The 27,115-nt window shown below is 53.1% G+C and overlaps 2 protein-coding genes across 4 annotated transcripts in view; one reads left to right on the plus strand and one right to left on the minus strand.

Moving 5' to 3' along the window:
- The first annotated feature begins 727 nt into the window (after positions 1-727).
- On the plus strand, positions 728-2,687 carry Enho (energy homeostasis associated). Its single transcript, XM_052715453.1, has 2 exons — positions 728-928; positions 1,890-2,687. The coding sequence occupies exon 2, from the start codon at positions 2,049-2,051 to the stop codon at positions 2,277-2,279; it is 231 nt and encodes a 76-aa protein (XP_052571413.1). The 5' UTR covers positions 728-928; positions 1,890-2,048; the 3' UTR covers positions 2,280-2,687.
- Positions 2,688-2,737: 50 nt separating this feature from the next.
- The window catches only part of Dnai1 (dynein axonemal intermediate chain 1), a 71,333-nt gene continuing 46,955 nt past the window's right edge, over positions 2,738-27,115 (minus strand). For 2 of the 3 annotated variants that reach the window (XM_052715438.1, XM_052715439.1), the window contains 10 exons: positions 26,343-26,460; positions 25,998-26,041; positions 15,963-16,210; positions 11,281-11,370; positions 11,082-11,172; positions 10,390-10,469; positions 8,725-8,873; positions 8,527-8,626; positions 5,768-5,953; positions 2,738-3,046 (listed from right to left, as the gene is read on the minus strand). In XM_052715438.1, coding sequence (XP_052571398.1) covers positions 2,948-3,046; positions 5,768-5,953; positions 8,527-8,626; positions 8,725-8,873; positions 10,390-10,469; positions 11,082-11,172; positions 11,281-11,370; positions 15,963-16,210; positions 25,998-26,041; positions 26,343-26,460 — 1,205 coding nt within the window. In that variant the 3' untranslated portion in view covers positions 2,738-2,947. The other variant, XM_052715437.1, reaches the window with a different exon arrangement.

The raw sequence follows: 27,115 nt of genomic DNA on the forward strand, positions 1-27,115 counted from the left end.
ATCAGTAAAACGCAACAAAGGTCTTGTGTTACCAGGGATCACACTGTTCTTGGGACCCGGGGCAATCTATAGGTGCTGTAACGTGGGAATGCGGAGTGAGAATGGGATCTGTAGGAAGATAAGAGGTGAGGGTCAGGGGTGGAGACACATGGACTTTTCCCAGATAATAGGGACAGACTTCTCCCAGATATGGAGGGGTGGATGTCTCACACACAGGGGTGCATTCCAGGTGTGGGAGCTACAAGAAATCACTGCAAAAAGGTGAGCCTGGCCCTCCACCCTCTCAAGGGATGAATCAAAACAAAGTGGCCCCTTCATCCCCCTCTCGCCTCCCCCCTCCGCCCCTCCCTCCTTCTCTCCTGCACCAGGACAGTGGTGTCCCACCCCAGAGCACAACCAATGGTGCGGGAACTCGGCCCGACCAGCCAATTGAACGGCGGCAGCGGCACAGAGATGGCTCCGCCCCCGAAGGGCCGCAGGCCGCTGGCCACTCACGAGGCGGGGCTTTTCGCTGTTTTTGCTGCCCGCCGAGCTCAGCCGAGCTCAGCCGACTCCCTCCCGCCGTAGCCGAGCCCAGTCGAACCCAGCCGAACTCAGCCGAGCCCAGCCGAACTCCTCGACGCTCCAGCCGCCGCCGCCCGAGCGCCGCCGAGCGAGCGAGCTAGCGGCCCCGGCCGCGGAGGAGGCGCCGCCCCAGGGGGAGGAGGTGCCCGCTCTCCGCAGACCGCCCGCGGCAGAGGCCGGCCCGGTCGCGCCCCGGCGGGAGCGGCCGGCAGAGGCTGCGCGGCCCAGGGGGAGGGCCCGGGGAGTGGACGTCGCCCCTGCCCGCCTCCCGCCGCCCCCCGCCCGCAGGCTTTCGAGCCTCAGTCGGCGCTGAGCATCCCGCTGCCCCGGACCCTCCCGCGGGCGCGCACCGGGCTCAACTCAGGTAAGGGGGGGGAGGCCTCCCCTACGGGCAGGGGGTCGAGATACAGAGATCCTGAACGGAGATGGAAGAGACAGTGACCCACACAGAGACAGAGACACACGGCTTGGAGGAGAGATAGACACAAAGACAGAGACACATGCAACACGCACAGAACCCCTGATGCCGACCCCACGGAGAAAGGAAGAGACATGTCCTGGAGGGCAGAGGGACATAGAGTCGTGAAAAGAGACAAGAGATACCCAGAGACAGACTGGTGGAGAAATGAGACACACACATGAAACACTCAAAACACTCTGAGATAGGGACACAGAGACAGGCAGCCACACACCTTCACAGAGGTAGGTATGGAAGGACAAGGATGCAAATCCAGCAAGGGACAGAGGGACAGGAGGGTGTACCGTTCAGACACACACACACACCTGATCCAGAGAGGCAAAGTGTGTGCCAGGGAAAGGCACACCTCGGCACAACCTTGGATATGCAGGACCCACACATTCCTGCCAGGGCCTCCACAAAGTTCCCTTCTGGGTGAGCCGGCACCTCTGCAGGTTTCCTGGACTCGCTTACTGCAGCCCTCAGAAAGAGAGGATGCCCTAGCCTCCTCAATGATGGTCGTAATTCTCTTCCTCCTGGGCCTTGGGCCACCTCAGTCCCGCCCACCAACAGCATGTCTGAAGGCTAGAAGCTTGGTGGGCAGGGCTAGGCTATACCCACCAGTTCCACGGAGGATGAGACAGAGGGTGCCTGCCTGTTAACAGCTTCCCTACTCCGGCGGCACCACGCACCAGGTGCTCAGAGCCAGGCCTGAGGATGGAGGTCCTGGCTTTGGGAGGCTCCTGAGCCTGCTGGGACTCAATGCCCTCTGCCTGAGAGGCCAAAGATGGGAGAGGGGAGCTGCCCCCCCAGGCTTCAGCCCACTTCTTCCTCTTCACCCCCTCTCCTTTCCTCTGTACTTCCCCAGGCTCAGGACTGCAGGTGGGCATTTCCACTGCCCAGGAATCACTGTGTGTGGACAGGACAGCCTCCTTGGAAAGTCGGCCATACCGGAGTTGTGCCTCGGCATGGGCCTTGCCATTGAGGTAGCTCCGCTCTCTGCTCTGGCCTGAGGGTGCTGCCTGTCATGGGGGCAGCCATCTCCCAGGGGGCCCTCATCGCCATCGTCTGCAACGGCCTTGTTGGCTTCTTGCTGCTGCTGCTTTGGGTCATTCTCTGCTGGGCCTGCCACTCCCGTTCCACTGACGTCGATTCTCTCTCGGAATCCAGTCCCAACTCCAGCCCTGGCCCCTGTCCTGAGAAGGCACCACCCCCCCAGAAGCCTAGCCATGAAGGCAGCTACCTGCTGCAGCCCTGAAGGCGCCTGGCCTACCCTGGAGTCCTGGACCTGAGTATACCAGAGTCAGAGTGTGGCAGCTGATCCCAGAGTTCAGCCAGTCTGGGGTCCAGAATCTGGAGTCCAGTCTATTTGAAGCTGGACCCAGCAGCCTAGATTGTAGCCAGCCTGACTCAAGAGAGGCCTGAGTAGCCCTAGAGAGACAGGCCTGGTGTGGGGGGTCAGGAGTCGGTGCTAGGGCCAGGGCCCTCTGGACTCTGCTCCATCCCAAGGGCCAAGGGCTGCTCACTTCCCTAAGCTCGGTGCCTCTGGGCTCTCTAGGTTGGGGAAGCAAACTGGAACCCATGGCAATAATGGGAGGGTGTCCGGGCTGGGCCCCTTCTCTGGTCCTCCCACTGTTTGTTGGATAATAAATGGAACTATGGCTTACCCCGAGACTTCTCTTCTTGGGGGCTGTGTGGTAGAAAACACTAACGGTATGAGTTTTCAAACAGGTTTATTTGTGTAAAGGGAGTGTAATGGAGGTTGAGAACCAGGTCATGGAGAAGAGTGCTCTGACCATAAGAACTAGAATGTGGGAAGCAAATACTAGGACTTGGTCAGGGTGGGTACATCCTTGGTGCCCAGGCACCCTGGTGCCCAGGCAGAGCGCTGTACACGTTGGGCTGAGGCGGGGCCGGGCCAGACGCTCAGGTTTTGGTTTTGACTTCCCTCACGACGTTTAGCAGTTTGTCCAGCTTTGCGATCTCCACAGCTGGCCCCTTCTGCACTTCCTGCCCCTTCTTTTCCTGGGGAGAGGGGAAATGCCAATGGGAATGGTGAAGGACCGACTGCCTCTTTTTAGATGCCACCACTGGCTCCTCTGCCCAGCCTGCCCTAGCTATTCCCTGACCCTCCCTTGCTACTCCCATTCAGTCCTCCCCCTACTCAGGTTAGGTGACTCAGAGGCTCATCGGAGGGCCTGTGAGGAGGACTCCAACTCTAGCTCCAAAGCTTAGCAAGGGCTTGGTGCTGGCAGGATTGGGAAAAGGCATTTATCTTCAGTCTCTCAGAAGCTGGCCATGGAGAGCTGTAGGCTCCAGGGAGAGGCAGGAGCTTTCTGTTAGGACCACCCAGGTTCAGCCCTGTAAAGAGGGGATAGATGTGTGCTGCAGGAGAGGGAGAGATGAGGACTAGGCCACAGGTGTCCTCACAGGCTTGGGGAGGGGTGCCACTCGATGCCAGTGGTACCAGGAGACCCGTGAGAGCAGACAGAATTTTCCATGTGACTCCTTGTGGTGGGGACTGTATCTCAGATCCTGAGTTTATGACCCTTGCCCTCACCTGCAGAACATTCTAATGCTTCCACTGCTAAGTTGGGCCCTGAAACAATGGAATTTTAGACACAGGTACATTTGGCCCCCAGGCTTGAAAATTCTGTAGCAGGCCACACCAGTCACATTCGCCCTACTGTCCAGACAGTGGGCTGTGGACTGTGCCGAGACAGGCTGGGCATCTTCCTGCCTCCCCTCTCTTCTCTGCCACCTGTGCCCACTGTTTCCTGGCACCTGCCCCAGCCACACCTGCTGGGGCTGTAAGGTCAGAGGAGAGTGCCGAGGCAGGAGGCGCCTTCCTGGCTCCATCTAGCTGCAGCTACTCTGCAGAGCTCCAATTTCCTCTGGCCTTGACCCCTCCACCGGCTCCCAGGTCTGCTCCTGCAGCCTCTGGCAGTCTGTGCTTTCGCCCGTTACCCAGCTCCCTGCTCCGGGAGGCACAGGACAGTCATCTTTTTCTCTCTCCCCATTCTCCCTCCATCATTAAGCTGTTTCTCAGCCTTACCCCATCCCTTGGTATTTAAGGGACCTGATTTTTAGTTCCGTCGCTGCACTAGATCCCCCATGAGACTGGACAAGTCCCTTTCTGAGCCTCACTTTTCCAACCATTCAGGAGGAAAGGAAAGACAGTTCTTGACCTCTGATGGCACTCCGAGGAAGTTCCCGGGAGAGGAGTCGAGACCTCTCGGGAAGAGCAGGGAATCTGCAGCTCCCAGAGAAAGGGCAGCGGGGATGCCCAGAGGACTTCCTTCTGTATGAATCACTTGACTCTGACAGGGTCACCTCACAGGAACTTCTAATCCTGCCAAGTACTAGCCCCCACTGTCCCTGCTCAGATCCTGGGTGATTTAGGTTTCCAGATTCAGAGTTCAGCTCTCTCAGCCACAACTGACCCTTGCTTTGTGAGGAGATGGAACTATGATAAATCTTGCTTCCCAGGATCACATCGGGTAGCATTCCTTCATATCTTCCACGCTCCTGGTGTCAGGGCTATGGCCCTCTCCTAAAGAGTGACCATCATCCTCCCAGGGGGCTGTCTAGCTCTGCCATCTTAAGCCTGCCCCTCATTAAATTAAGAACAGATTTTATCTGTTCTACAAACATTGCTGCCTCCTTTCTCCCTCCTGAGGCCAAGGAGCTGGGCTCAGCAAAGAGATTTAGACCATGCCTGACTTCCCCCAACCCCCAAAGCCCACCACAGCCTGCAGGCCACAGCTGCAGGCGCTTAGCAAGCCTTCTGAGTATTTATAGCCAAGTCCACCCCCTCCCCCAGCTGGCTACAATTACGGGCCGTCCATACTTCCAGTCCATGCCTCCCTGGCCATGGTGGGGAATAGTCTATGCCAGTATCCAAAGGATGGTGCACAGTCCCTGGCTGGGTAGGGACTTGGGGAAGAAGACTAGCCGAACAAGACAAGCCCCAGACCCTGCCCCAAACTGCAGTATATGCCTCAGATTGTACCCTGGAGGTTCAATGGTCAGGGCAACTTGGTGACCCTGACCCTGGCCCAAAGCTGGGCAGAGAGCAAAGGGCCATTTCTACTCTCATATACAAATGGGTTCTGTATTTTTTAAGTTGGGTTCTGAGGCTCTGGATTCTAAGGCCTGTGCTGTGAAGCTTGAGTCTTAAGTCTGATTTTGGGCTCAGGTATAGATTTGAGGGCATTTCTCTGGGCTTTGTGTCATACATTTGGGGTCCTTGGGCTCTGGTCTGGTTCTTCTCACCATTAGAGTCCCGAGAAACAGAATCCTGAACTCAGAAGGAGACCTGCATGGCTGCTGACCTAGTTACCCTGCTCACGGCTCACTTGCTCCTTCCTGGGTAGACTCACAGCTCCCAGTTCAGGGACCATTGGAGCTGAAACTCTATATAAGCCCAGCAGCAATGCTTCAGCTAAGCCTTGAGTCCCTCTCCTGGTGACCTGTCCCAACAGCCTGCACTTCCGGTAAGCCAATGGTGCTTGCCTCCCCCGTGTTCCAAGGCCACTTACTCTTTGGAAATCACCCCAGGACCCTACAGGATGCAGCAGGTCAAACTGATCTGTTACTTCACAAACCTTTTCCCCAGCCTCCTCATTCATGCACTGATACCATCCTTACCTCGAGTCCTTCAAGCCAGAAACTTGGGGTGGCCCCTGGCTCCTCCCTATCATTCCCCTATCTCTTGATGGCAGCTAGGACTCCCAGAGCCCATACCTTCGGCATCTTTCGCAGGTTGGGAGAGAGCTTGAGACAGGTGATGTGACCACGGTCATCGCCCACAATTATGATGGGGTGGATGGGGTTGAACTGCACGTGGGTGATCTTGTTCTTCTTCTTGGCCACCACAGGCTGGTTGCAGATAGCTTCATACTTGTTGACAGCTAAGTCAAACACATGGGCCTACGGAGAGGCTAAGTGTCATCAGTTGGGTAAACAGGGCCCTGGTCTCCCACCTCGGGCTTTCTGGAAGCCCTACAGCAGGCTAACGGTCAGCCCGGCCGAGCTAGCGACAGCAGAAGGGTCTTTATGTCGGCTTGCTGTCCTCCCATGATGAGGGAATGAGGATAAAAAAGTGTAGAATTCTTGAGTCTATGCAGACTAAATAGCAATAGCCGCTATGGGATGTATGTGACATGAAAGCGAGGGGGGGCTCTTAGAGGGGACAAAGGGAACAGGCAAGGGGGATCAGAGGGATGGAGAGCACAGTGAGGGAAGAAGACGGAACAAATTATAACGACATGTATGTATAAAAATACCACAAAGAAACCCAAAGCCATATAAAAAGAGCCAATAATGGCAGCTACCATTTATCCAGTCTAATATACTTACCATGTTCCAGGCTCTGGGCAGGAGTGTTACAAGGTTGGATCATCTAATTATACCCCTCACAACCACTCCATATGGTGGTTCTGTTACTATCCCTGTTTTATAAATGAGGATTTGGAAGCCGTTGGAGGTTAACTTGCTTGTAAGTGGTGGAGCCAGGGGTTTATCCCAGCTAATAAATACAAAGTGCTCAGAGTTTGATGCCTAAGTGCCCAATAATGTCTGATATTATCTTTGCCTCACCGGGAGTCCAAATCACTATCAGCTCCTGCTGTGACAGCTAGCAGTCTCCCTGCTTCTGCTCTTGCCCATCCACAATCCATCCTCCATGCTGTACCTCGGCTTCCCTTTAAATTTTTTCTCTCAGCCTCCTTGGAGCCAAATTCCATATACTGCCCATGTCCTTCCTCTCATCCTAAGCCCTCTGCCTTTGCTGACTGAGCCCAGGCGTGTGGCCTCAGTTCCTAAGGCTGGACTCATTCCCATTCGCACCTCAGAATGCTGGAGTCCTGCTGCCTCCCTGTTCGCACAGCTTCCCCACCTCATCTTCATAAGGCTGCTGCTACAGAGCACAGTGGCCCACACTTTTAACCCCAGCACTCGGGAGGCAGAGGCAGATGCAGATGGATCTCTGTGAGTTCGAGGCTAGCCTGGTCTACATAAGAGGACAGGCAGGATGACATAATAGAGAGACCCTGTCTCAAAAAGAAAAAAGAAAAAGGCTAAAGGCTAGTGCTCGCCCGTCAGCTCCCAATTGGAGCTTCACCTCACCCAAGAAGCCTTTCCTCAGAAACCGCCCGGCTCCCACCACCACCTCAGGGGCTTGCTGTGTAGCTCAGTCTGGCCTGCTGGCACTTGCTGTCAATGCAGACTGGCCTCAGACTTTTGATCTCTGGCTTCCTCCTTCTGCATGCTGGGATTATAGGCATAGGCATGTACCACCAAACCTGGCTTCCTCTGATATATCACTTTATGGAGGTAATAATTCACATACTATAAGGTTCATCCATTTAACGTACCTAATGTACACACTTCTTGGTTTTAAGCATATTCACTTTTCAAGCCATTATCACAACCAATTTTAGTGTTTTTTTACCCACAAGGCAAACTTTGTACTCATTAACAGTCACTCCCCATTTTTTTCTCAACCCCTCTATCTGAAGCAAACACAAATATACTCTGTATCTCTATAGATCTGTCTCTTGACATGATGCACACGGTGCAAATCTGTTTTGGACATACCAGATATTTGTTCTTTTGTGTGTCTGGCCTATTTGACTTAGCATAAGCTTTTCATACCCATCTATGTTATCATATATGTTCCTTGTCTGCTGACTATGATCCTTTTGCATACACACTGCACTGTTTGCTGTTCATGATTTGATGGACCCTGGCTTCTCTCACTGTTTGGACACTAGGAATAATGCTGCTATCAGCACTTGATCCATGCCCCACCCTCTTTCGGTCCTCTGCTCTAACATGGTGGGAATTTTGGTGCCTGCTTTTTGTCTTCCTCCCCACTATAATGTGAGCTCCACAAGAGCAGGTGCCCGAATCGCCAGATCCTAGCCTGGAACGGATCACCACATTGGCCCTTAATAACGTGTTCTTGGGGGGCTGACTGATGTGAAGGTGATGTCTTAATCGCCAGATTCTTTCCTTGGGGCTGCAGGTACTTGTCAGGTTATATCAAATTCCATAAAGAAAACAAGCCTGCACCTAAGAACAGTCTCACACGAGGTGGCTTCTGAGTCTCTGTGGCATTCTACTCAAGCTCCCCAGACCAGCTTGGACACTTCTGGAGGTGGGGGTGCTCACTACCTTACAGACCAGTGACTGGCCCAGAGGCTAGGCATCCTCTAACCCACTCACAGAGACCTCAAGGAAGACAACTTCTGGATGGCACCTCAGCTCCCCAGAGGGCCTGTTCCCCAAGGTGAACATTCCTGTCCTTCCTTGAGGGCCCCTGTGATGAAGGATTCCTCCACACTTCCCTGCGTAGCCTGGCCTTTAAAATACACAGTCCTCTGTCTCTTCACCCCCTACCGACCTGGGGTGGCATGTGGTGGGTGGGCTCTCTAGGAAGGGACCCTGAGGCACCTCCTGGTCTCCATGGTGGCTCCGCAGGGTGAGAAAGGACTACTCACCTTCCCATCTGTGGTGACCGCTGCAAACACCGTGGAAGAGTATGGTGCCCAGGCCACGTCACCCACGGCTGAGTTCAGGTCATAAATGAACATGGGGGTCCTGCAGTGACAAAAAGGTCAAGCCCGTAACACAGAGGGTTCACAGTGCCAGAGCCAAGGGGAGGTCGGGGCAGGGCAGGGCCAAGGCAGGCCCCTCACTTGATGGTGTGGTCCCAGATCTTCACGGTCCAGTCAGAGCTGCAGGACATGAAGACCTTGGTGTGGAATGGGTTCCATATCACAGCATCCACGGCCATGTTGTGAGCATCATAGGTGTCCAAGAATTGGCTGGAGTAGGATTTAGAGCACTATGGAAGGGAAGGGGATGGATGATTCAGGAAGGCTGAGATCAACAGTGAGAGAAAAGTCAGCGGCAACCTTCCCCTAGGGGCCCTAGAGGACCAGCACCTGAGCCTGTCTGTCCATCTGCGCACTCCCCCGCCAACTCCCAAAGGAAGAGGAAGCATTGAAGGACTGGGGTTCGGGCTGGGCACGGAACCCTCCTGGAGGGTGAAGGGAAGTGACTGACCAGAAAGTGACCTCTCTCTCTGTTGCAAGGCAAAGTGGGTCTCACACCCCGGGCAAGGGTGGGGCACAGCCTGATCTCTTGTCCATGCTAGAGCCTGGGTAGACAGAGCCACGGGTTTACTGCAGCTCAGACATCATCCAGGCCACAGTAAGCAGCACCCCGCCTCGTACAGGTAAGAGCAGGTGTGGAGCCAGGAGCCACCTCAGATTTCCCATTCAGTGTCTGCCCTGGCCAGCAAGCCTCTCTCCTTCCCTCCAGGAGACAAAGTGGCCAGTCTTTCCTTCCTCTGCCTCTCTCTGGCAGCCACAGGGAGGGGTGGGGAGGGGGTGGGGACCTCTTTTGCATTCAGACCAACTCGGGCTGGGCCTCTGGGGCTCCCGGGAGGCTGTCTGTAATTAACATTCTGAGTCTCTGAGCCTAAGAAAAGCTCACAGCAAAGCTATTTCTGGACGATGGAGGTTCAGAGGGATGTTCACCTACTAACACTGAGACACGGCAGAAAGCTGGCTGTGAGGCTGTGTCCTGATGGCGGCTGTGCACCTCATCCTCAGAGATGACTCTGTTGGATACCTGGCCTTCAAAGCTGGGCTCCAGTTCAGATCTCCTCCAGGAAGTCTGCCCAGAATGGCCTAGCTCCCCCAAGCCCCTACTCCCATGTCTGCCTCTTAGGAGAGGAGGAAAGAGACTGCCTTGAGCTACTCTCCAGATTCTCCATCACCTTTCCTAATTGTAGCCCCTCTTCCTGCCACCAAGCAGAACAAGACATGCGTGCGTTCTTGGACCGTGAGATGGCTCAGCAAATAAAGGTGCTTGCTGCTAAGCCCGATGACCTGAGTTCAACCCGTGGAAAACTACAAGCTATCTGCTGAGCTCCATACATGTACTGTGGCATGCATGTGTCCCCAACACCACCACTAAATAAATAAATGTAAAAAAAAAAAAAAAAAAAAAAAAAAAAAAAAAGAGCTTACAGGACGGCTCGGTGGCTAAAGTGCTTGCCACCAAACCTGAAGACCTGAGTTAGAGCCCCACACGCCACGAAGTTGTCCTTTGACCTCCACGTGCACACTATCACACACACACACACACACACACACACACACACACACACACGCACACAAATAACAATTAAAAAGAACTTTTAAAAAAAGAAATGCATTCTTCTCCCCCACAAAAGGCTTCCAGAAGAGTGAACACTAGATGGTGTCAGAACAGGATGTGTTGAATACTATACCCTCCCTGGGTGCTTAGGTCCAAGTGGCCCTGTGAGGAGCTGACGGGGCATGCTGCCTCACCTTGTAGATTTTCCCCTCCTCTGTGCCCACCAGGAACATGTAGTCGATCTCCCTGTGGAAGTCAAAGGCGGTGCCACAGCCTTGGAAGAAGAGGGGCAGACTTAGCCTGGTTCTCCCAGGGAACCTCCCACCCAGCCCAGTGCAGGACACAAAGAACTAGGCTGTAAGGGCTGGGCTCAGGCCAGGAAAACAGAAACTGGACCACGGGCTTGCTTGCCCTAGGCAGTTAGGACTTTGCAGACAAGAATGGGGGACTGGGTAAACAAGGCAGGAATTGAGTTAAGCAGGGTCAGGGTCACAGTAAACAGGGATGGGGGTCTGCAAACAGGGACATGGTCTGTGCAAACAGGGATAGAGTCTGCATAAACAGGGTAGGAATTGAGTAAACAGGGACAGGATCTGGGTAAACAGGGCTTAGATCTGCATAAACAGGGATGGATCTGCAGAGCAGCACCTGATCTGCATAAACAAGAGCAGGGTCTGCACATGGGAAGGGACCTGCCTGAAGAGCAGTGTGTGCCAATGGTCAAGGGCTCTGCCCATAACATTGGGCTTTTCTGTCTCCTCCAGTCTAGGCTCCAGTACAAAGGAGGGGAGAGTGTTGGGAAGGTAAATGGCCACTGTCACTGATCGTGGGGTGCTGGGGCTGAATGGTCTCATCAGTCGGGAGGTGTGAGGGCTGGGATTCCTACCTACAGTGTGCAGCTGCAACCCCTCAGGGGTCTCTGTGGTACTGCTCCCCTCTACCTTCAGCTTGATGACGTCTATGTGAACCAGCTCACTCTGCAGTCAGAGAGGACGGGGACAGGTGAGGGCGACTGGTTCAGTAGCTCTTCGCCTTTAGCTCCTCCCACTTCACCCCTCCATGACCCTTATCTGGGAAACAGGCACCTTTACGAGGGTCCATGACACAATCCTGCCGTCAGACGACACAGAAAAGAAGTTGAGGTTGTGGTCCATGTCATCCTTCTGCCATTTGACCTGAAAGATCACAAGCCACGGGTTTTGGAACTCTGTTAGGGGGTTGAGTTAGGGCTGCAGGCGGGGCTCAGCTAGAAGTTCTGCGAGCCTGTTTTCCAGAACTCTATAGTGAGACCTCCCAGTCTCATTTCGCTCAGCTCTGTTTCCAACCTGGGGGCCACAGTGCCAGCCAGAGCACTGCCCTAGGACGCGCTTTTGGCAGTAGTGGTACCCAATCTCTTTCTGCGTTCGGTTCTGGCAGTCTGGCTATGGGAAGTTCTGGTTCTGGGTTTAATCTCCCCACTCAGCCATGGGAAGGTCAGGGCCCCACAACTGGTTTTTCACTTATAAAATGGAAGCCATGAGAACATGTGAGAAGAAAAAGATCAAATGTGTGTAAAATCTTCAGAACACTGCCCATAGTAAATGTTCAAAAAAATACGAGCTAATGGAGTCAAACCTCCAGTTTGATGACATCTGTGTGAACTGACTCCCAGCATTCAGAAGACTGAGGCAGGAGGATCATGAGTTCTAAACCAGCCCAGGCTAAACAGCAAGACCCTGTCTCAAAAAAACGAACAAAATCTCTAGCTAGCTAATATCCTCATTATTGCCATCATCCTAGGAAGGTGGGCTGCAAGCTTCTGTAGGGCTTGTTCCCTGCTCAGTGGGTGAGGGGAGGGAGTCGGTCCCCTCTTCTAGGCTTGGCCTTTCTCTGGAAAGTCTCCTTTGTTCCCACCTTCAAACCGACACCAGCTCCTGCTCCCAGAATCTTGCTCCCAAATCCCAGATTTGAGCTGCATTTCTCCATCTGCAAATCCGGGTTAATTACCCCGCCCCGCCCGTCTTCTCGGGGCTGGAAGCAAACACATGGGGAAGTGTTTTGGAGACAGAGCTGTTGTCTTATGAAGATGACACGCTTGAGGCTGAAGTTTCTGTTGCCAGATGTGGAGGCCTGGCCAAGCCAAGTCCCAGAAAGCCGGGGTGGGGCTGGGTGCCCAGGGCCTCCCATCCTCCGACTCCCTCCAGACCCCCCATGCTGGGACCCCTGTCCAGTCCCTTCCCTCTGTCACAAGCTGAGGTCCAGAGAGGGAGGCCAAGAACCCAGGCCTGTTGACTGTAACTGCCGTTGCCTGCAACCGCAGCTGTCACCATGGCTGCTGGGGGCGAGGAGGGGGGGTGTCTCTCCATCCAGCCCCTAGGCCTGGTGAATCAGATTGCAGTCGCTGCAGGAGGCAAGGCTGAGTCCTGCCTGGGCCTGTCTGGGTAGCGGGTTCTTTTTTGCTTTCATGGGGAGGCCAGAATGCTGCAGAGGCCGTACCGCACAGTATGGACGGATCTTGAGCCCCACTTCCACTTCCCCTTCTGTGCATGCACGGTCCCTTTAAAGTGGCGAGGGGACAAAAATGTCAAAGGCCAGGCTGTAAGAGGCGCAGGGGAGCTGCAAAGGGAAGTGTTTAATGAGCAGACGCCAGCACTCATGGAAATTGTATTTCACACCCCACTTAGCAGCCTCATGCCCAGTGTGTGTGTGTGTGTGTGTGTGTGTGTGTGTGTGTGTGCAAATTACACATGCACTCCTACAGTGGAGGTGAGAGGGAAGGGATAAAGTGGAGAGGGAAGGTTTACCAGCAGGGTCCAGAGAATCAGTGAGGACCCAGGGACCAGTGTGGGGAGCACTGCACAGAATTCCTCTTCTTCTTCCCTTTATCTGATTATGACAGAGCACTGGACCAGTCTCTCCTCATACTTTCTTCCTGTTCCCTTTCTAGAACTGTACAGCACGAGTGTTCCTGGTTAGGGCTTCACAGTAGGGTTTGATCAGGGCTCAGGCACCCATGCGGGCCACCTAGGGAAGGAGCCTGTGCAATACAGGACAGGAGTAGTCTTAAAACACTGGCTCCACAGCCTCCCGTGGCTTCCTATGGCCAACACAACAGACTGCCCCAGACTGGCGACTGAGTCCATAATGAAGTCTTGTGTCCAGACACACAGCACAGTCCCTTTAAGAAGGACCTGGTTCTTAGGTCTTGGACATCTCATTCAACCAGTCAGGCTTGTCTTAAAGCCCCAGGGTTCTAATAGAACACTGGAGCTTCCCCTCTGCCTTTTCTATTAATCTCTGGTCACACATGTTCCTCCCTGCCATTTCCCACATCTACTGATGCCCGACTGGGCACCCCAAATCCCCAGCAACACGACTCTTCCCTTTCCCCGTGTCTAAGCACCTCCTTCTATTGATGCCCCTGCCCCAACAGCTTCCCACTCTATGTCCACATCTCCATCTCCACTACCGCTGCCCTTCCCCAGCCTTCAAAAATTTTCATGCTCTAGCCAGAGTGCCTTTCCAAACCACTGTCGTGACTGTTACACCTCCACCCGAATCCTCCGATGATTGTGATTTTCCAACTATGCTCATAGGATGTGTCTTAGCCCCCCCCCCCCCCCGGAAGAACCGCAGGAGGCAGCAGAGAGGACAGCGGGGACCGTAGGGAGGCGAGGCCCTGGCTTTATCAGAGCGGCTCTGCTCTCGTCTATATATTGTACTTTTATTTGAAAACCACTGAGCTGTAATGCCCAAGCTAAGCACACTCCCGCCTGGGTGCCTGCCCCTCCTCAGGTCTCCCCTCCCCCACTTCACATGCTCTGAATGATGTCCTGTTCCCCAGAGGGCCGCTATACTTGAGGCCCCTTATTATTGCCAGGGGCTCCTTTTGTCACAGTGACATCCTTTAAAATCCAGATCAGGAGCCAGGTGCGGTGACATACACCTTTAATCCCAGCATTCCAGAGGCAGAGGCAGGAGGATCTCTGTGAGTTCAAGGATGGGATGGTCTACACAGTGAGTTCCAGGACAACCAGGGCTATGCAGGGAGACCCCGTCTCAAAAAAATAGAATAAAACAAAAATCCAGATCAGAGGTTATTTCCTCTAGAAAGAGCTCCGTGGCCTCCCGCCTTCGGCCCTCTCTGCACGCTCACATTCAGCACGGAGAGGTCTGCCCTGCCCCCAGAGGCCCTTCAGCCTCTCAGCAACTACAGGAGCAAACAGGGAGGAGTTAATGAATGAATGGATGATGGAGGGGATGAGAGGAAAAGAAGGAAACAGGAAGTGGATAGATGAGTGACAGATGGCTCCTCTCCAGGTTACGTGCCATGACGGCAGCCTGAGCCTGGATTTTGCAAAAATAGCTGCCCTGTTTTCCTGGCAGGACAGAGGAGAGCAGACCATCCTGTCCAGGTAAACTGAGTATTCTGGGATGACTCTGCTATTTGATTTAGAGAACACGGCAGGGGAGGGACAGGGTGCTTGGTCGGGATCGACCCCACAATCCTGGGTTTGAGGAGGGGGAGGTGGTCAAGTCAACTATGGATGCTTCATGCTTGGCCTTGGGCTGTCTAGGCTGGGGGAGCAGAGTCAAGGGCTCTGAAGCCTTTGGTGACATCCTCTTCATTTCTGGAGAGTCCCATGTGCATGGAGATAATGAATTGGAATGTGGACTTTCGGGTGGACAGAACCTCTCGGCCCTGCTTTGTAGAGAGAGATCAGAAAGATATGTGGCCTGAGGGCTTCCTCTTTGACACCATTCACCCCAGGCTCTGGGGAAAAGCTGAGGCTGAGAGGGTGCCATGTCCCGGGGCCTAGGAAGCCTACTCTCCGATCTGGCCTATCTGGAGTGCATATCCCATGCTGGGGGCAATGGACTCAGGGCCAGAATAGGTGAGCACAAAACATCTGCCTAAAGATCGTTGGGGGCACGAGGGCAGAGGAAGACAGAGCCCTGAGCCTGAAGAGCCCAGAGACTTGGGGAAATTTGAGGCAGAAATCCAACCTTAGAATCTCTCAGACCTGTCCATGAGGGTGCTCCATGGCTTAAAGAGGTGGAGTCTTTGGGACACAGTGGAGATGGCCTGCTCTCCGAGTGAGACAGAAGCCTTGCCTAACCTGCCTAGAGAGAGGGATGCTACAATGCGACTCAAGAACCAACTGCCCACCAGACTCTCCAGCGCCCCCCAGAGGGCATGCAACAGGCAGTGCCATTCCTATTTGGGAACATCCCCAAATCTTGCTCAGGTGGCAGAGGAGGGTCCCTTTGGGTCCAGGAACCTTATAGGTAAGGATCTGAACTGGAAGTCCTGGAGGTGTCAGCTCTGGCTGCTGAGGTACTGATGACACCAGTGAGTGAGTCTCGGCAGACAGCCAAGGTCTTCATGGTGGAACTCATGGGCAGCAGACTCCAGCTCTTTGTATTTTGTTTGTTTGTTTGTTTTGTTTTGTTTTGTTGTTGTTTTCTCCAGACAGGGTTTCTCTGTGTAGCCCAGGCTATCCTGGAATTCCTTCTGTAGACCAGGCTGTCCTCAAACTCAGAGATCTCCATGCCTCTGCCTCCCAAGTGCTGGGATTAAAGGCATGCCCCACCACCTCCCATAGACTCCAGCTCTAAAAGAAAACTCCTGGGTCTCACGTTCGTCCTTCTCTGCCCCGTCTCATATCCAGCTCCTGGGCTGGATACCTGCCGTCCCCAGCCCCTTGCTCGTGGTTTTCTCCTCCCCAAGGTCCCTCATTCATGGCCCCAGAGCCCACATGCTCTTCCCACCAGGTCCTGGGCTAACCTGCCACACAGGGTCCGTGTGCTTGCCAGACTTGGAGGTGCTACGGAAGCAGGGCTGTGAATGAGGTTTCTTGAGGTTGTAAATGGCCACGTTGCCGTCGTAGTAGCCCACAACCACCAGGTAGGGGTGGTCTACGTGCATGTCCAGACACATGATGCCGCTCTCACTGCTGAAGATGTACTCTGGGAAGCTGGGGTTCTTCATACTGTAGAGCAGCAGCATGCCCCGGCTCTGTTTCATGAAATCATCTACCCAGGGAAGATGGGAGACTGCAGATGAAGGCCCATCTGTTCTGCCAGGGGGGCCCCCTTGCCTGCACCCCACCAGATGAGTGGGCCCCACCTGGCTGTGCCGGCCAGGGAACATGGGAGGCCTGTGGGCCTTCATTCTGTGACTATGAAGTGGAAGTGTGAATGTGGCCCTCTCTTCTGATGGACAGATCCAACAGCTGGCGAAGGTGACTAGGCTAGTCATCGACGGTCACACTCTGTCCTCTCGAGGGCACAGAGCAGGCCGTGCAAGCTCAGACTGCGGCTGTGTGAAGAATGGGAGTGGATTTCAGGAGGCGTGGTATCCTCAGCAGGGGTTCGGATACCCAGGTTAGGGGCAGGCTGCTGTACAATACATACCCAGATACCCACGTTCCTCCCAATCTTCAGCCAAGGACAGGAATTAAGCATGAACTAGTGTGCTATTGTCTAACCAGGCATGGTGATATAGGCCTATAGTCCCAACACTTAGGGGCTGAGGCAGGAGGATTGCAGGTTCAAGGCCAGCCTGGGAAATTTCGTTAAGACCCCGGTCTCAAAAATTAAAGAAGAAAGGAGGAGGAAGAGCAGGGGGAGGGAGAGCAAGGAGGAGAGGGAGGAAGGGGGAGAGGAGAGAGGGATAAGAGGAACAGGCTGTGGGGGGCGTGTACACAAAGCCCCGATTTCGGTCTCCAGCTCAACAAGCAGGACAAAGCAACAAAGGCTTGCTGTTGTCTGAGGTCAGCCCATGCTGGTCACCTGTAAGCATCTCCTCATAACTTTACCCCACAGTTCCCAAGAACAGCCTGCCCGGGCTCTAAGCAGACCTCCGGTATCTGGAAGTCTCTAGCCAAGCAGGTCAGGCTTCCACAGGCCCACTCAGCCCAAGAGCAGATCTTGGTGATCAGTGATGGAGCACTCAGCAAAGGTCCTCTTCCCGACCTGCCCACGTCATCTCCTGCATTCGTAGTGACTATCCTGATACACGACTATTGAGCAGCACAAAGACCCAGCCCTCACGTCCAGTTCTCTTGCTGTCCAGACCTCCAGCCTCACCAAGCTCAAGGAGCCAGAGCTGGAAAGATAGAAGACAGACTAGTGCGGTCCTCCATCTTGTACATCCTACCCCAGGTGGCCTTTGACCTTTCCACTTTCCCTGTTCCTCCTCTAGCCTAATGGCTGCAGAGCCTGGCCATGAACTGCAAAGTAGCCAGTCCTGAGGTGTTCAGTGGTGTGGGGAAGATATGGAAAGCAAGGCCAACTTGACACGTTTGGGTTAGTCATTTCTCTCTGTCTTATTTCTAAGGCATCCCACACAGTCCCTGGACTCAGGGCATGACCTCAGCCATTATCACCCCAGGTATTACCACCCCAGAGACTCTGCAAAGACCAGGCTTATGGAAAAGCCCACCTTCCTTTGCTGGGATGAATCATCACAAGTCCTGAGGCTCTGCTCAGGAACCTTCTCTAGACTCCCTGCATGCGGGGAGGAGCCACATTGACAGTGGAAGCTTCTAGGGTCCAGCCCGAGCCACGGAGGAGGTGGCTCAGGAAGGAAAATGTTTCTGTCCTAGGGGAAGCAAGCTTGGGGCCTCAAGATCCCCTTGTAACAGGGTCAGGCCTCAGCACAACTGATGGGAGGTGCCGTTCAGGCCATAAAACTCAGCATGTAGACAGCTCCACCTGCCAAAACTAAAACAAAGACCTGATCCACCAGAGTCCGTAGCTCTGGGAGTCTCTGAATGTACTAACCTTGCTCTTTAGCTTCTGTGGTTCTGCTTCTGGCTACTGAGGTGCATCAACCCAGGACATGGGTTTTGTGTCTAAAAGCTCACCCTGAGAAGGGCTTGGTGCTACCCTGGGATCCTGAGCATCCAGTGTAGCAGTGACCTGCCAGCTAAGAAAGACTTTCTATTGGCTTAAACCCACGTCCAAGCACTCTTCTCTGGTGGATACCCCACAACACCCTGAAGCCAAAGCCACAGTAGGGGGTTGCCTTGAAGTAGGTGGGGAGGAGCTGGCGGTATGCCCATTTGTGAATTTCTGGGTGGGCCCCAAGGATTAGTTCTCCAAGGGAAGAGATCTAGATATGGCCGAGGCCATTGCCATTCTTGAAGGGCTAGAACTGGCCACTGCTGCTCCTTGGGTTCATCAAGCAGACCCTGAGCACCTGGCCTGCCTCTCCCTACCTCCCACCTTTCGCTCCTGGTTCACCCTGCAAGGTCTGAGACAGTCCATCGCTGGGCCCTCCAGCTGGCCACCAGCTCAAGGGGAGCCACTGGGGCTTCTGATTCCAATCTGTCCTCCACACTAGAAGACTGACACAGGGTACGAGCGGGACAGGCAAGAGGGGCAACGGCAGACTGAGGCAATAGTTGGTGAGGCTGAGTGCAGTACACTGGGCCTGGCCTCTTGATAGGCAGCGGTGATGAGCTCCTTTCTCTAGACAAACTCCAGGCACCCCTGGCTCCTGTAGACATGCAGTGCTCACAACCACTGAAGCCAGGAAAGGCGGGTAGGGAGCCCTAGGCTACTTAGTAACTCTGACCGATTTGCTGAATCACTGGTACAAGAAGCCGCTATTAGGGCCTCCTAATTTTATACATGGAAAAACTGAGTCTCCGAGGGGGAAAACGGTCTACTTGCATGCATAGTACATGCCACATGGTATCCTTTTAATAGCTGAACTTATCTTTCTCTGTTAACCTGGTCTTTAAAGTTGTTTTTATTTATTCATTTGTGTGTGTGGAGGCACTCACATGCCATGGTAAGCATGTGGAAGGCGGGGGACAAGGTAGGAGTCATTTCTCTCCTTCTACTCTGAGTTGCAGGGATAAAGCTTAGTCAGACTTGGTGGCAAGCACCTTTACCTGCTGGGCCATCTTGCCAGGCCTGGTAATTTGGTCTCTACATGGAAGAGGACAGAGGAAGGGGCAGAGCCAGCCAGCATAGTGTGGTGGTTATTGGCAAAGCCAATTCACACCTCCAGGTTCTGGACTAGACAATGTGTAAGGCACAGGGCAGTGAAGCATGATAAAGGGAGAGGCTGTGCAGAGAGAAGCAGATGTCATGGATAAGGTACACAAAGAACAACCAATCACACTGGTGTGATGGTCAAATGCATGCTGGGATTCAGTTCCACTTCCTCCACCTGGCTTTAGAGGTCTCCATCACTTGCAAGTAAAGGAGTCCTCTTTGCGAGGTGGTGGTGATGCACGTTTTTATCCTAGCACTTGGGAGGCAGAGGCAGGAGGATCTCTGTGAGTTGGAGGCCAACCTGGTCTACAGAGAGAGTTTCAGGACAGCCAGGGCTACACAGAGAAACCCTGTCTCAACCCCACGGCCACCACCAAAAGGGAGTCCTTCTTGATACAGAGCACAATTGCTAGTCCTGGTTAGAGTATGTGTTTTGTGAATTTTAGTTCAAGGCTCCTTTTGTCAAAATACATCGAGAAAGCAGAGAGAAGCCTCATCTGACTGGGGTCTCTCTTGACTCTTGTACTGTGAATGCCTCATTCCTGACCTCAGTGGCTCGTTGAGCTCTGAGTCATACTTTACACGTCTACCCAGTGTGACATCACAGCCCCAACCCCCAACAACCCCACATGATATCATCATCTTATCTAGAAACCATTAAATGACAACATTACTACTCAAACCACGAATGGTCCTCACGTGGCATCATCTGTTAGTGCCATCATTGCCCAGTCATCCAAACATCTTAGAATGATATCACCAGCCAGGGCACCAGAAGCCCGATGATGTCATTGCTCAGCTGCCCAACATTCCCAGTATACCACGAACCAAGTCACCAGGAGTCTCAGGATGACATTAGGATCACAGAGTGCCTCAGTTACCAATGAGATCGGAAGCCTTGGATCTCTCTCCTGGGGGTGCTTTGCTCTTAATGCCACAGACTTTCTAGTTCCAGTGAACCCCAGATGGGAGTCACCTAGCTTTCCCTTTGTATAATAAGGCAAAGACTCTAGTTTGGGGCCAATGAAAAAATCTAGAGATTTCAGGAAGTACATGTGGCTAGGTATAACAGACAGTGGGACAGAGGGAGGGAAAAGGTGTAGGAGTGAGGAAGTCTACTAGTCTTGATAGTCTCTGGGAATCCTTCCAGAACATTCAGCTACTAGGGCTCTGGTTTCCGAGAAAGTGCTGTTTCCCACCATCCGTATAAAGAATGGAAAAAGATTAAGGTAAAGATGGAACACATCTCGGCACACGTCTTGTTCTCTCTGGTGACCGAGTTTGTTTCCTGCTAACCCCACTGCTGCTCGGTCCCCAAGGCCTCCCTGATCGGTGACCCTCAAGGTTTTCAGGGGGAGAATCAACCCCCGATTGACAGAGCCTTATCATCTAAAACCACCATCTCAGGGATCGGGAGGGAGGGAGAGACAGACAGACAGACAGCTACTCTTACTGGGGACCCAATCTAGGCAAGCACTACACCACTAAGCCTAGCTCTCTTCTTATTTTTTTTCTTTTGAAACAGGGATCTCACTAAGTTGCCCTGGCTGGCCTGAAACTTACTCTGTGGCCGGGGCAGGCCATGAACTTGCCATTCTGCTTCAGCCTCCTGAGTAGCTGGGATTACATGTCTAGGCCACTAGGCCTGGCTTCATGTACCTGTCTTAATTCTACCGTAGACCAAAGTTCTGACTGTCCTCAGTTCTGCTCCTCGAGCCCTGGCAAAACAATATCCAGTGAGCAACACAGATCATCATCTTCTTTAACTGGAATCTATCACTGGGGGCCTCAGACCCACAACTACCACCCCTGTCCCGTGCAGTTCTGGGTTATGAGGGGTGGGCAATGCAGAGCATTCTGGCTGCAGAGGAAAGGCTCCAGACTCACGGAGAGCAAGGCAGGTGGAGGGCATGTTGGGGCACCAGGCTAACACCAGGTCAGTGGTCATTAGGAAGTAGGTGCCAACTGCAGAGACAAAGATACCATGCCAGCCTTGGCTGGCAGGCATCTTCTCGTACTGCGGCATCCCAAACAAGGCCAGCCTAGGACCGGTTCCAAGGCAGCAGCTGTTCGATGACTCCCTTATTAAGTCATGCAAGAGGCACTTGGAGGGGGCGTGGAGTAGGCAGAATAATGCCCCCCCCACAAATGTCCACATCCTAATCCCTAGGGCCTATAAATATGTCACTTTGTATGGCAAAAGGGACTTTGCAGATGTGATTAAGTTAAAGACCTTGAGATGGGGAGATTATCTTGGATTATCCGGGTGGATTGATGTAATCATAAGAGTTCTTATAAGGGAAAGAAGGAGGCAAGCGAGTCAGAGACTCAGACATGACGGCAGAAGCCGATGTCAGGGTGATGCAGTTGCTGGCTGGAAGAGGGCCACAAGCCACGGAATGCAGGCAGCCACTAGAAGCTGGAAACAGAAAAAGAAACAGGTGCTCCCTGGGGGGCCTCCAGAAGGAACACAGTCCTGCTGACACCTGACTTTAACTCGGTGTGATCCATCTTGAGAGTCTGGCCTCCGGAGCTCAGAAGAACTGTGGCGCTTAAGCCATTGTGTTTGTGGCCCTTTGCTGCTGCAGCAACAGGAACCAAACATCAGAGGCCTTCGGGAAGGGCGGCCCAAACGCTAATTTTAGGAGTCAGAGCAATGACACCTTTTCCTGGGTGATACAGAAGCAGTTCTAGACGTCAGACGAATGGCCGCAGTGGTCCTCAGCCCTTCTGATAACAGTGAAACTCCCGCCGTTTCCCACCCCGCCCCCCACTCTGCCACCTCGGACTCTGGAAACAGAAATGCCCCCTTGTGTTGGGATTTCCACAGGCAGAGGACCAGCCCAAGGCTGCCATGGAAAAGGGTCTTGATCCCAGGAAAGTTCCAAACCTCAGGCATGGCCGGAGGCACCAGACAAGCTGGGCTTGGGCTCTCGGGCAATGGGCTTTCCTAGGCATCCTTGTCAGACTGGGAGTTGTATTTAAACAGTGTGGGAAATAAGAGGAAGGCCTTGGAGACAGAATACATCAATTGGGACATTTAATTTGATTTAGGGAAAATGAGGCAAACATTTGAGAACCTAAATAACTAACCAGTAATTAAACTAACAACGAAATGCCCTTGTACTGCACCCTGGCAAGCTAGTGGCCTTTATGGACTGTATTTACAAAGAGACCTGACAACATAATTAGTCCTGTAAATTTCACGCAGCCTGCAGCTAAGGAGTGATGGATTCTGTGTGTGGAGGGTGAACAGGGAGAAATGAGGTGGATGAATTTCCATTTTCAGTAAATGAAATTAACACGGCTTAATTAGTGAAGCTGACAAATAAATGATCGGGAAAGATTTAAACCCTCATGAGTGTATCTCTGGCCTGGGCAAGTTCAAGGGACCGGGCAGGAATGAGTTTAGTGTTTGGAATTTAGGGCTGCTGTTGGTCTCCTTTGAGGCGCTGCCCCAGAGACGGACTGGGCAGGAGGACAGCTGACTCCTTTGCCCTTCCAACGTGGGGCCTGCTGGGAAGCTTCCTGCCTCATCTCCTGTGGGGTAGCCTCGGGACCACACAGAGTTTCTCTAATCTGCTATACCATCCCTGCCTGACAGACCCTGAGGAGTCTCCATTTCCCTGCTATGCGCTGGCTAATGAGCTGGAACGGACCCCTTTGGTCTCACAGGCTGGCACAGTCACATCCCAGCTGTTCCAAGACCATCTCTTCCTGAATTGACTCTTTTTGTCCCCCAACACCCCTGCACCCCTTTCCCCTGCTAACAGCCTCTTCCTCTCCTGAGCTGGGAAGGTGGAGCCTGAACTCTCTGTGCTTTAAGCAGCCTAGCATGCTGGTACCAGAAGCCACAGTGAGAAAGCAGATGTGGATTCCCCCCTCCCCTCTCGGGTGAATTTTGAGACAGGGTTTCTCTAGGCTGTCCTGGAACTCATTCTGTAGACCAGGCTGGCCTTGAACTCACAGAGATCTGCCGCCTCTTCCTCCTGAGTGCTGGGATGTGCCACCATGCCTGGCTTCCTATCCTCTTCTTGCTCCATATCTAACCCCAGGAAACCATGTCCTAAGGATGTGACAGGCTCCAGTCCTTCCTAGAATATATGTCTGTCTTGCTTGTGCTGCCTAGATTTATGTCAACTTGACACAAGCTAGAGTCAGCTGAGAGGAGGGAGCCTCCATTGAGAAAATGCCTCCGTAAGATTAGGCTGTAGCCAAGCCTGTAGGGCACTTCCTTAGTGATTGATGAAGGTGGTACCATTCCTGGGCTAGTGGTCCTGGGTTCTGTAAGAAAGCAGGCTAAGCAAGCCATGAGGAGCAAGCCAGTAAGCAGCACCCCTCCATGGCCTCTGCATCAGCTCCTGCCTCCAGGTTCCTGCCTGTGTGAGTTCCTGTCCTGACTTCCTTTGGTGATGAACAGCAATGTGGAAGTGTAAGCTGAATAAACCCTTTCCTCCCTCAGCTGTTTGGTCATGGTGTTTTCTCACAGCGATAGTAACCCTAACTAAGACACTATGTAATTTTTCTGTGCCTGGGTTACAGAATAAACATCTAAATTTCAGGAGGAAAGGAAGCTTAAGAGGCCTGGACTGTGCTTATTAGGATCAAACTTAGCAATAAACCTAAATTCTCATTCGGTATTTGTCTTCGGGCAGTTTTTCTCCCCTGGGGGGTTGGTATTTGGGAACTTTTGAAGACTGTGAGGGAGGTTGATGAGACTAGCTGCTCCTCACGGTGACCCGTCCACAAGCGGGGTGCTGCCTCAGCTTGCACGAAGCATGCATCTGAGAACACAGGACACCCCAGGTGATCTCAGGAGCCACTGCAGAATTTCTGAGGCCCAGCCTCGGCTGGCCCTGCTCAGGCCTGAGGCTGGTACTGTATAGATGATCACCTGAAAGCTGACCAGTGACCCCTGTGCCATTGACAGCGGCAAACAACACCACCTCTGTCCCATCTCCCATGCTGTGCTCGGGCCCTCTGAGGGGTCTGCAGGGGGCAGGCAGGAAAGTGCTCTTGGCCTGGATGTGTAAATGCTCCTGGAGATCACAGGGTGCTCCTCCCAAATGCAGGAGAAATGGTTCTCCAGAGAGGTCTGTAGCTGCCTGTGGGTACCACTGGGCCTGTGCCTCAAAAGTCCAAGGAAAGACAAAGAAGCATTTCCTAGGTCAGGGCTTGTCCAAAGGAGGCCAGTGAGCCTGTCAGCTGGAGGCCATTCCCTCGGGGAAGGCATTACCTTTTCTGACTAAGGCTACCTCGAGTGGATGGCCTCCACATGACCTTGCTTCTAACCCTGGCTAGAAGACAGGCTGTCATTTGTGGGGTTTCTCCTCCACCTTCTGGGGAGGCTCCCACACTCTCACCTCAGTCTCAAGCATCAGGCCTGGGCCTCGCGTGGGGGTCCACACCCTCTGCTGGGAGGGCCTGCCCAACCCCCAGGCTCTGTTCCAGGCCCGGTAGCTGCCGCAGAAGGGAAGAATCTGGTCGTTCCCGCCAGAGGGGGAGGTGCTTCCCATTTGGCAGCAGCCTACCCTCAGGAGTAGGGACACAAAGCAGGCATTTAGGGCATCCTCAAAGGCAGCCCAGACCACAGGGCCGGGAGCAGCTCCAAGATCTCCTCCCTGAGAGGAAGGACAAATACCAACTCCTCCCCATCCCCATCCCCCTGCATCCCTACCCTGGTCAGAGAACGGATGGGCGATCTAAGGGGCAGTGACCAGGAGCTTGTATGCCTGCCAGCCAGCAGCAGCTTGGAGAACGGGAGGGTTTTTCTGTTCACAGAAGTGAATCCTCCCAGCCAGAGAACAAGCTGTTAGCATTAGGGAGCTGCGCCTGGCTGGACGTGGAGGGCCCTTCCCATTAGGAGAGGGACTATCCAGTTCAGTGGTGGGGGTGTCTGCTTGACCCAAGGAGCAGTACATTGCGTGGACACAGGTACCACCATGTGCTGCCTCCCACCTCGAGCTTGTCCCAGCAGGGCCGGGAACATGGGTCACTGTGGTCTCCAGTGCCTCAGGCACAGAAGAACCAACTTCAACGGCTTGCTTTCCTCACTCCTATCTTGCCTCAGGCCTGGTCGGGAAGGCCAGGTGAGGAGGCAGGGAGAGGGCCTCCATCCCACCCTCCGGGGTAGCTGAGGTCTTTCCATTTCTCCTGGTACACCTGCACCAGGCCTCCCAGCTCTCCTCCGAGGCCTGCAATTCCTCCCCGTACTGGACATGTGCCTGCCCTTCTAGAATCCCTTCAGTGGTTTCCTTCTTGAATGGCTTACCGGGTCCTTTGAGGGCTGACCCCACCACATCTCTCCTGCCTGCAGGCTTGGCCTGTGCTGGTCTCTGCGACAAAATGTTCCCCTTCACTCTTTGAGGATCGGTTGGCATGTTTAGCTGTATTCTTTTGACCAGCACTAACCGCACATATGAGAGTGAGTCTTCTCATTAGAACAGTGGTTCTCAACCTGTGGGCTGTGACTCCTTAAGGGTTGAATGACCCTTTCACAGGGTCACAAGACCATCGGAAAACAGATATTTACATTATGATTCATAACAGTAGCAAAATTCATACAATTATGAAATAGCAACAAAAATACTGTTATGGTTGGGGGCCACCACAACATGAGGAGCTGTATTAAAGGGTCGCAGCAGTAGGAAGGTTGAGAACCACTGCACCGGACTGTGAGCTCTCTCCAAGGGCCAGTGCCTATGTCCTGGTCATCACTGTATTTCTCACACCTGGCCAAAAGCTCCAAACAGACTAGGAAACTAGTGTCTGTATTTGCATGAGTGAACAAATGAATAACCCGATCACTTACAGGAGCCGTGTCCCACTGCAAAGAGATCCTTGTACTTTGGATTCCTGCAAAAGAATTGTGAACTCATTGGCACAGGAAACAGACATGGCCCTCCCACGGTCAAGAACATCCATGGGCACTGGTGACTAACTCTACTGCAGATACCCACTGTCCAGCGTACAGTCTTACCAACAGTAGACATTAGATAATCCTGAAATTCAATAAGAATCCAGGCCCTATTTTTCCCCCTACTTTGTCACGTGTCATACTCAAGTTGTAAAGCCCAATAGAAGGGCCATATGGCTCAGAACTTGGCACGCAGTGGGTACTCTGGGGCCCTAGATTCACTGCAATATCTGTACTCACCAGCAGAGGGCGGTGACAGCCAGGCGCTTGGCTTTGTCATTTTGAAACTTCCAGAGAGGCAGCAGCGTACCCTCCTGGTCCCTGTATTCATCAGCAGCATCCTCATAGTACTTAAAATCTTAAACACAAACAGACACAGTCAGCCAGGAGCTGCCACTCTGTGGCAAATCGATACCTCCTTGGGCAACACAATGAACCTCTTTGTGTTTGGGGCTGGAAATAATAGAAGTACCATCTCAAAGGACCATTGTGAGAATATAGGTTGGGTTTAATATATGCAAAGTGCCTAGAAAAATGCCCGACACGTAAGTTCTCCCTGTAGATGAGTTGTTGGGGGAAATTACAGTAATGCATCCGTGTGTGTGGACAGAATCCCAGGTTGCATCCCTCACCCTTGAGCTTCTCAGTGCTTCGGAAACCCAGATCAGAGCAACCAGATTTCAAGGGTTCAGCTGCCAGAGGCCGATTAATAGTTTTATTCATCCTACCTCCTAGATTCCTAAAATACAGCTCAACTGTATACTCACTGCCAAACCTCACTGTAATGAAGCCACCTGGACACTCCTCCACGGGTTCCCAAGACTCAGCTTCGTCCTCAGCGTCCCCTCCCATTTTCACTAAATTAGCCAGAAGCCTCACTTCCCATTTACCTAACTAGGAAGCTGGGGAGCCTGGGCTGATCTCTTTCTACCCTTTCTTATACTTTCCTCCTGTCTTTTTAAATCCATTTTTTAAAAAACTCATAGCTACTATCTACATTGAGATCCCTATAC

This window comes from Peromyscus californicus, unplaced genomic scaffold (assembly GCF_007827085.1).
Source record: "Peromyscus californicus insignis strain IS unplaced genomic scaffold, ASM782708v3 Scaffold_5__1_contigs__length_169319896, whole genome shotgun sequence".
NCBI classification, from domain to species: domain Eukaryota; kingdom Metazoa; phylum Chordata; class Mammalia; order Rodentia; family Cricetidae; genus Peromyscus; species Peromyscus californicus.